This window comes from Ursus americanus, chromosome 30, assembly GCF_024610735.1.
Source record: "Ursus americanus isolate L20-20 chromosome 30, mUrsAme1.1.p, whole genome shotgun sequence".
NCBI lineage: Eukaryota > Metazoa > Chordata > Mammalia > Carnivora > Ursidae > Ursus > Ursus americanus.
Genome location: NC_142156.1, coordinates 5,660,365 through 5,670,132, shown reverse-complemented (window position 1 = coordinate 5,670,132; position 9,768 = coordinate 5,660,365). Strand labels below are relative to the sequence as shown.

Genomic DNA, 9,768 nt, shown 5'->3' with positions numbered 1-9,768 from the left:
CCCTAATCCAATATGACTGATGTCCTTCTATGAAGAGGAGGTTAGGACAGACACACAGACTGGGGGACAGCCATGTGAGGAGACAGCGAGAAGGCAGCCATCTACGAGCCAAGGAGAGAGGCTGAGGATGCTGTCGATCCTGCTGACCCCTCAGTCTCAGACTTCTAGCTCCAGGATGGTGCGAACATACATTTCTGTTGTTTAAGACTTCCCGTCTGTGCTCCATTGTTACGGCAGCCCGAGCTAAGGACTATCTAAGCCCTCTTTGCCGTTGGTGGCCGCGGGCCCTGGGGCCAGCTCACCACACCTCGGTTAGCTGCATGCTCGGAGCACGGTCTTTCAGACTCGACAGCCCGGGTTGGGGTGCCCCCTCGTCTTAACTGTTTCCACCCAGGGCAATGCAGGGACGGGAAAGTAAAGGCGTGTAGCTTTCCCCTGAGGGTGGAGGGTGGTCTGCAGTTGCCGAGAGGGGCAGGACGCTCTCCTGCTGGATGTGGTTCTCCAGCCCGGAGCCGGGCCCTGAGCTTCTCAGTTTCCTCATTCAAGGGAGCCAAAGCATCCCTTCCCCGGGCGCTCTCCCTTTCAGGCCTGTTGCAAGATGAGATCAGGGATATGAAATGAAGAAGGATCCAGGCTTGGCATGGGCCCCAGGAAATGGTCTTGTGGGGGTGGGCACCGAGACGAGGAATTGAGCAGAAGCGACATTCTCAGGAGGAGAATCCAGAACTGGTCCTTGGGGGTGGCAATGGTGTGCGCGGTGAGCGCCATGCTGGGGTGCTGGGGAGTGGGTGGGAGGTGAGGAACAGCCTCCTGGGTGTGGGAGGGGGTCTGGTTTTGCCCGCTACAGGATCGTCAGCACTTGGGAGTGGCTGGCTCAGAGCAAGGCCAAATAGAAGTTCGTTGAACAAATAAATGAGTAATGGTGAATGTGTCTGCAGAAGAGAGAGCAGGTGGGAACAACCCTGCTGGTCAGGACAGGTGTCGGGGACAGCAATGGACAGGAGGGTGTCCGGCCCTCCCCCTTTCTGGCCACCTCAGCTCTCCCTGTCCAGGCTCCACAGGCGGAAAGCTTTCCCCAGCTGGCAGCTTCTAGGGGTCCCACCCAGGTTCCCCGGGCTCCTGAGGCCCTCCTCCCCACCAGGCTCCTGAGGGTGCAGGACAAGGGCCCTCTTCCAGGCCTGGTAGATATGCTGGGGCGGCCTCTCCGCCTCCCGTCTGCCCTGGCCCCGGCCTCACTTGACCCTAAGCAGAGTAACAGGTTGACTAGAGAGGCGTGGTCTCCAGGGTTCCTTCACTCTGATGTTCAGAGGTCTGCGAGAAGCACAGGACCAACCCACAATCTCTATCTTTCAGAGAAAGTGAAACCTGGTCCCCAACCGTCACCACGGTGACTCCCCCACCCTGGCTTCGCCTCTGAGCTCACAGCTTCCCCATCTCCTCCGCCCTCCACACTACCCCTCAATAGCGAGTACTTGGAATTAGACTTTCATCTTTCTTTTTTCCTTCAGAGGACTTTTGCCTTTTATGTCCATGACAGCGGCAGCGCTACAAGCCTGGCGGAGGAAACGCTTTTCGAATCCTCATTTTACAGGTGGGGCCGCTGAGGCCCAGAACGTTAAGTGACTTGCTTCTGGTCACACAGAATGTCAGCAGCCTTGAACCCTAATTTCCTGCATCTCTTGTCCCCCCCCCCGCCCCCAGGACCCTGTCTGTAAAGAAAGGGCCTGGCTGCAGGCAATGGGCCTGGGATAAGGAAGCCTGCTTGCAAGGGGAGTGCATGATGGGAGAAAGGAGATGGCTGGGAGCCCCGGTGGGGGATGCAGGTCCTGGGGCCAGAACCACAATCTCGGGGCTGCCAGCCTGGGTCTGGCTCTGTGCCCAGAGCCCGGTGGTTTCTGCTCACAGATGTCCCAACAGCCCCAGCAGGAGGGCGGGAAGGGCACTCAAAAAGGAAGATGTCTCGCTCCCCTCAGCCCCAAACCACAGTGGCTTGCGAGGCCAATGGCTCCTGGGCCAAGCCTGGCCTGCGGGCCCTCCAAGGACCCATTGGCACACTCTCCCCTCTAACTTGGGCACAGCTCCCTGCAGATGGCGCAGACCCCCTTGCTCCCTGCTCACCCCAGGAAGGCTGAGGCTGCGGTTTGCATCATCCTTGGGTGTGGGGCTGACCTCGAAGAGCAAAGAACGAATTCGAAGAAAATGGGAGGGGGAGCAGGCATGCCACCGCACCCAGCGCCCATTGGTCGCCTGTGGAAACATGGTTTCCCATGTTCCCAGAAGGCCTGCCCTTCCCCCCCTCCCCACCCACCTCACGAGGTGTTGGCCAATCGCCCTGGCGGGCATAAAGTGGCTGCCAGCCCGCAGGGCTCCCAGCCAGGAGGTGTCACCCCCAGCAGGCGCCGGCCGGAGCTCGGGCACCCAGCATGCAGGCACAGCTTTTGCGGAGGACCCTGCCCAGTAAGTACTTCCTTCCTCTCCACCAGCACCTACTTGCTGTGCCCGTGGGCACCAGTGGGGAGCAGGGGCACCTTCTGTCCTCTGGGAGATGGGAAGGCCAGGCACCAGAAGGATGCTGAGAAGGGGAGAGAGCCAGGAGATCAGGCAAAGAAAGTGGTCCACTGAGAGCACAGCATCTTCACAGGGTACAGAAGGAGTATCTCTGGAAGTCTTCGAAGGGGAGCTGATTTAGAGGCAACTGTGGGAGCAAGAGAATCAGGGAAGGGGATAGATTGAGGGAGAAGGCAGGGAAGCAGGAGAGAGGTGGGTGATGTGCTGGGCTGAGGAGGAAGCTGCGGAAGCCGAGCAGGAAAGCAGCACGATGTCTGGTGGGGCAGTGAGGCCTCTTTCTCGGTCTGGGATGGATAGACACAGTCTGCCAGGCCCGGGTCCCTGGAGCCCACACAGGCACACAGCACGCATAGCCACACCCACAGGGTGACGTGCACACAGAGGCACGTGATGTCATTCGGAGCCCTCAATCTCACCAAGCCAGGAACCCCCACATGCAGCCCGGGCCCCAGGGTGGACGGGTCACAATGCTTGTGTGCGGCCAGTTCATTCCTCTTGCCTCACGCAGACCCGGACACGCACCCATGAAGACACCCTAGTCCCACGTGCATGCAGCGCTCACATGGACCCCCCGCCCAAGCCCGGCCGCAGGTACCTGGGGAGGTAGTAGGAGCGCCTATGGTCTCAGTGCCTGGGTGGCCAAGCCTCAGCTGTCCCCGGCAGCGTCTTCCCCAAGGGGCTGAACGGTTCTTAGGAAGGGAACATGGTGTCACTGTCTTCCGGGCCATTGCGCCACAGGCCCCTTCCGACCACATGGCTGCCGGTTCCTGGGGAGTGGGTGTGGGGAGGCTGCGGAGCAGTAACGGTGCCCCCCCACCCTGAACAGCCTGGCTCGCAGCACCCCCAGTGGGCCTGAGAGAAGTGGCCCCTAATGGAGAGAAGAGGAAGGTGCTGGCCTTGTGTGACCTGGGCAAGCCCTTCCCCTCAGTGCCTTGATTTTCCTGGCAGTAGAATGGGGCTATGGTCTAGAGGATCCCACACATCCTTTGCAGACAGAACCTTCCGTTGGCAAGACAGCCTCTCTTAATTGTGCAGACAGAGCTCCGGGCACCAGGCTGCTCCCAGGCTGAGTGCACCTGCACAGAGGGCCAGGGTCTGCAACAGGGGAGCCCAGGGTCCTGGCCCAGAGGTCTTGCAGACAGCAGGCCCACCCGGGCTGCCCTGTGTCAGATCCTGAGGTGGGTGAGATTGGCAGGCACAGGAACTCCTCTCAAGGGCCTGCTTGGTGAAGGGCAGTCACTGTTTGGGATGCTGGGCAGTGACTCACTGGGGAGGTGATGGTGGCCCCAGCAGGTGCTCCAGTGCCTCTTCAGTGCCCAGCCCCACCCTGGATGGCCCGAAGCCTGAGACGATGGGCAATGCCCTCTGAGGCCCTCAGAAGTGCCCTCCCCTCTGAAAGCCGCCGACTTCCCCAAGTCAGGCGACCCCCCTCCTTTCTCTGCCCCAGGTCTGGTCCTTGGACTCCTGTTCCTGAGCACGCCGGCCATGGGCGTCTGTTTGGACAAGTACCAAGAGCTGTTTGGGCAGCTCCAGAAGCAGACGGACATCATGCAGCGCACCAGCCTGCTCCTGGACCCCTATGTGAGCGCCTGGCCCCTGTGGCACCCGAGTCTCAGAGAGCAGCAGGCCTAGGGCAGGAGTGAGCCCAGAGAGGATGAGGCCCAGCTCCCATTCACGCAGCCCCCACTCGATATGGGGCAGGTGGGGAAACCAAGTCCCTGAGTTATTCCAGGGCTGCACTGAACTCTCCGGGCCTGACTCTGAAACACCAAGGAGGCGCAAGAGCTTTCCCAGCTCCTCCCGGCCCTCAGATGTGGCATAGAGATGCGGCAGTGACCCAAACAGAGTCCTGCCCTCCCGAAGCCCACGGTTACACTCCCTGCACCACAGTCACCGCCTGGGCAGTCGCCCCAGCCAGCCCACCAGCATCCTTCTGTCCCTGCCTGCAGATACCGGGGAGTTCTCACCCCTCTCTGGCCTCAGTTTCTGGATCTGTACAATGGGAGGATTGGATGGGGTGCACAAGGTCCAGCATTTCAAGGCAGACCAGAGCAGATTTGTGTGTGTGTGTGTGTGTGTGTGTGTGTGTGTGTGTGTACGCGCGCACAGTGGGGGCTCTAGCGCTCATGCCCGGCTTCTCCTTTCCCTCCAGATCAAAAGCCAAGGCCTGGACAAGGATGGACTGAAGGAGCACTGCCGGGAGCACCCGGGGGCCTTCCCCAGCAAAGACGCCCTGCAGCGGCTGAGCAGGAGGGAATTCCTGCGGGCCCTCCACACCACGCTGGGCAGCGTTCTGCACAGACTGACTGCCCTGCAGCGGGACGTCCCCAAGGCCCAGGACTTGGAGATGCTGAATAGGGCAAAGCAGAACATTCGCGGGTTCAGGAACAACATCCACTGCATGGCCCAGCTGCTTCCAGACTCCTCGGAGACAACGGAGCCCACTCCCGCAGGCCCGGCGACATCTCCGTCGCCCACCCCCCACCTCAGACACCTTTCAGCGCAGGCTAGAGGGCTGCAGGTTCCTGCACGGCTATCACCGCTTCATGCACTCCGTGGGGCAGGTGTTCCAAGAGTGGGGGGAGAGCCCGAGTCGGAGCCGGAGACACAGCCCCCGCCGGGGCCTGCGAAAGGGGGTCCGCAGGGTGCAACTGTCCAGGAGGAACAAGAGACTCCCACCCAGGGGGCAGCTGCCCCGGTAGCCTTAGGGGCGCCCCCGGCAGATAAATGATCCACAGGTACTCTGTAGGATGACATCTCCCCGGGGCCTCCAAAGCTGCTCCCCTCTGTTCCCCCCCTCTCAGAAGTGCACTTTAAGGGGTGGGAGCCAGGCAGGCCCCTCTACCTTCTCTGGGCTGGGAGGGTCGGGTCAGGCCATTGAGCCCCCAGCCCTGAGTTCCCCAGTCTCGGTGGGGTGTCCGGGTCATGCCACGCGGGGCCAACTTTCCATTGATTCAGGGGTCTGATGACACAGGCTGACTCATGGCCAGACTGACTGCCCCCCCCTGCTCTGCTCGCCAGAGGCCTGCCGGCCCTTCCCTCTCATGACTTGCAGGGTTGTTGCCCCCAGACTTCCTCCTTTCCATGGTGGCATGGTTCCGAGGAGGAGGTCAGGGCCTGAGCTGGCCTCCTATGCTTCATTGCCAGTCTCAGGCCAGACACCTGTGCATCTGGGTGACCTCACTTTAGGCAGCTATGACAGGGGCAGAGTGTTGTAGAGGGAGCACTGATCTGGGGGTGGGGGGAGTCTAAGAATAGGGCTCAGGTCCCAGCTCAACCCCTAACTCACTGTGTGGCCTCAGGCAGGCCACTTTACCTCTCTGGACCTCAATTTTCTCTTTGTGATTCAAGGGAGTTGGTGTAAAGCCCTCTCTGCTTGCCATTCGCTGGGATTCGACGACATAGAGTGGCTATCAAATGCAGTGCAAATGGACATGACCTGAAGACTTGAGTTCTCTGTAGACCTACTGCCTGGAAGGGCAGGGTGTTGGGTCCCGGCTGCGGGCTGCTCCCCCTGGTGGTGCATCATGAAATTTTCTCATGCTGAAACAATCATTCTGGAGGGGGGCCCAGAAGTTGCTGGGCCAATTCTTTGGAGGGATATGACTAATTTATCGATTTTTAACAGTTTTTATCTGTTTCCTATTTATAAGGCTTATTTATGATGTATATTTAATGTTAATATTGTGCCAACATATATTTAAAACTTGCCTGGTTTCTAAAGCCCCTGTGTTTCTCTGTTGCCTTGTGGGAAAGGATATGGGGGAGTCTGACGGCTTGGAGAGATGGGGGCTCCGACTGTGGGGTGTCTCAAACACAGACAGGACATTTATTCTGTCTGGATATGACTCCCTTGAGATGCTAGGGGCTAAGGATGTTGGGGAGGGAGGAAAGCTGGAGCTGTGGGCCCCTGTGGGTGTGTGGCTGGGAGTCCATGTGCTGATGTGGGTTCTGTGCAATAGACAAGATACTGACAGATCCTGCCTCAGATGTGGCCTGTGACCTGCTGTGTCCTTGAACCTGCTTTCTGAGGGGCCCCAGGGGGTAGGAATTCCACCTGGCCACCAGAAAACTGGGATCCCTCCTGATGCTCAGAGCCCCATCTTTTCTTTAATTTTGAAATTTCTTAATGCATAAAAAGAACATCCCAGAAACAGAACTGGCATTGACTTAACATCGAAGCACTATATAAAGGAGTCCCCTCCCCACTTAGTAAATAGGGACATAGTATAAACAGATGTGAAAAAGGGTGAGCCCTTGAGGATTAAATGCAAACCCTGAAGTCATACGCAATATGACGTTGTATATATGCCGATGAAAGCTAAGGCAGCAGCTACAAAGGAAGAGTTAACAGAAGCAGATGAACTTGACCTGGATCCGTCCCTGGATCCTCCACCCCACCTCCTGGGACTGGGGGCCAAGATGGGAACAGGACTTAACATCAGGGGTGGAGGAGAGCTTTGTGCGGGACTCTCTGCAATAGATATGATCCACTTTGCAGATGAGAAGACTGAGTCTTAGGGAGACTGAGTGACCTGCGCATATCCTCAGAGCAAATTTGCGGGAAGGGTGGGCATGTGTTGAATTCAGGTCCTTTAGATGCCAGGGTGGGAGCATCTTCTGTTACAATGTCACTGAGGCCCTGAGGGCACAGAGTTCCTAGGCTAGGGGGCAGACAGGCAACGGACACACAGAGGAACCAACAGGACATTGCAGTATGAGCTCGGCAAAGACTAATCCAGAGTGATGTAACAGGGTGAGACACGCAGGCAACAGGGGTTGTCAGGGTGACATCTGGAAGCGGTGAAGCCTCTTCGTGCACTCCGAAACCGGAATGATGCAGAGGAGAAGGGGCGGGGCCTCCAGGTGGTGGGACCGGCTAGGGCAAAGGCTCCAAGCATTCAAGGATCAGCATATAGCGAGTGGGGGGCATCACTGATTTATCAAAACAGGTCCAGAGAGGGGAGGTGTCTTACTCAAGATCACAGAGGGAACTCCAGTGCAGAACTCCAGGCCCTGGCTCGCAACCAGCAGTCTTCCCGGGCAGTGGCCCAATGTAATCCAGGTGATTTACCAAGTACTCAGTGAAGAGCTTCCCACTGTTCCCCACTGGGCTCTCCCTTGCTTTCAAGGCTCCTGCCACACAGGCCACCTTTTGGCTCTTGATATGCCCAGGGCTCCCTGTACCATGAGGCCTCTGCCTATGCTGTTCCCTCTGTCTGGAACACTGTTCCCTGTCATTTTGATTAGTGCATCTTCAGTGGTCCAGAACTTGGTTATTCTCTGAAAACTGTCTTATTGGCAGAGGCTCCCCTGCTGCGGTGTTTTACCATCTGCCTCCCCCGCTGGCCTTGAATCTGCCAAGGATGGAGACGGCAGCTGCTTCCCTCTGCTCCATCCCAGCACCCGGCACAGTGCCTGCCCCCAGGAGGAGCTCGGCGAGGAGTGGGGCAGGTGGCACCCTGAAGGGAGTCAAAGAGCTGAGCAGCATGCCCTGTCCCAGCATGGGGGTGGGGGGCTTTCCTGAGGCTCAGCTGCTAGGAAGCTGTGGGTGGGAGGTGGGAGGTGGCAGATGCTGAAAGCCAGGCACGCTCGGTTCTCGGAGCGGAAGGGGAGTTGGTGCTGCGGCGGGGCGTGCGGTTGCCCACGGAGTGAGCAGAGTTTGGTCTGTGGAGGAAGAGCTGGGAAGCCCAAGGGGCCACCAACCCCCCCCGCCTGGGCCCCTTGCCAGCCCCCTACTCTGCGGATGAGCCCCAGGAGAGGTGTCTGGCTTCGAGCTGCAGCAGCACCCGCCCTGTAGGAGGCAGATCAGGGAGCTCCAGAATCTGGGGAGGGAGTCTCAGGGGTCCCACCTCCGGGGACTTGTCACCTCCATGCTGTGCCCTAATGAGACCACAACTGCGGGTACCCCCAGACTGCCATCTCCAGCCTGGCGCTCTCCCAAGCCTACAGACCCAACTGCTAGGAACTGGGAGCTGGAAGCCCTGTGAATACCTCAAGGCCAAGGTCACCCCCACCCCACACCTGATTTCTCCTTCCTATTTGCCCCCACAGAAGTTCCAGAATCCCAGTCCTCACCTTCTCCTCTCTCAGCCTCTCCTCTCCCCATTGATCCCAATGTCCCGGCCCGTGGTTTCTCCCACATCCTGTCTCAGGCACATGCCTCCCTCTCTCCCGGCGGCCAGCCAGGTCCTGGCTCCCACGACACAGTCAAAAATCCCACTGCTACCGTATCTTGTATCTTCCACTCACAAGCCTTCAGAGACTCCCTCCCGTTGTACTGCCATGGCATCACTTGCAAACCCCTCATCGTATGTCACATGCCAGGCCCCTGCGCTCATGCCCGGCCAGCTTTGCCAGCTCATGTCTGTGTTTGATCCATGCTCTGCTGGCCCGCCCAACCCATCCAGGCATCCCGACCTCCCTGAAGCCTGCCTTTTCCCATCTCCAGCCTGCTACCTCCCCCCTGAGCCCTAGTGCAAATGCCCCCCCCCTTCGATTCCCCCATCCAGAGGGGACTCCGGGGCTTCTCGGGGGCTACAAGGGGCTGCCCGCAGGCCCTCATTTCTGGAGTCGGCATCTAGAATCAGAATAAGCTTTCTCTGATCACCCCAGTGAGATTGGCGTTCCCACGAGCGTCTGCTGTGACAGGCAGTGGGGCGGGGCTCAAATATTGCTTTTGGGCCACAGGGAGCGTTTTCCCTGGAGTGGTGGGACCCTGTGAGCAGGACATAGTGGATACTTCGTCCCCAGTGGTTGTGTGAAGGGACAAAGTGACCCCGGGCCCGGCTAAGCAGGCACAGGCTCGGGAAGATAAAAGGGTCCTGGCCTTGCTGCGGGCATCGACTCAAAGCCGGCTTTTCTTTTTCTTAAGTTTTTCAAGGTGACAGTCAACCCCTCAGTCAACTGCATATAACACACAGGGATGGAAAGGGGGCCCAGATAGCAGGGAAACTGCTGGGAAAAGCAGGGCTGGGGTGCCCGGCGCTCACTATCTCTCCGCAAAACAAACTCAGGGCTTGCAAACAGCAGAGCGCGGTCTTTGGCCTCCATGACCTTCGCTGTCCACAACTATCAATGTGACTCTTTTCCCCCATTCTCGAGAGGTGAGAAAATACTCGAGAGTCAAGCAAAATGAGTTCAAACCCCAGCCACCCTGCCCTTAAACCTGTGTGACCTCCCAAGCTGAGCCTCAGTTTC

At 58.6% G+C, this 9,768-nt stretch overlaps 1 protein-coding gene across 1 annotated transcript; it reads left to right on the top strand.

Moving 5' to 3' along the window:
• Positions 1-2,384: 2,384 nt before the first annotated feature.
• Positions 2,385-6,274, top strand: OSM (oncostatin M). The gene is given in 4 exon segments (XM_045791336.2): positions 2,385-2,457; positions 4,016-4,149; positions 4,721-5,046; positions 5,048-6,274. Coding segments are annotated over 4 exon segments (717 nt in total). The 5' UTR covers positions 2,385-2,423; the 3' UTR covers positions 5,271-6,274.
• The last annotated feature ends 3,494 nt before the right edge of the window (positions 6,275-9,768 follow it).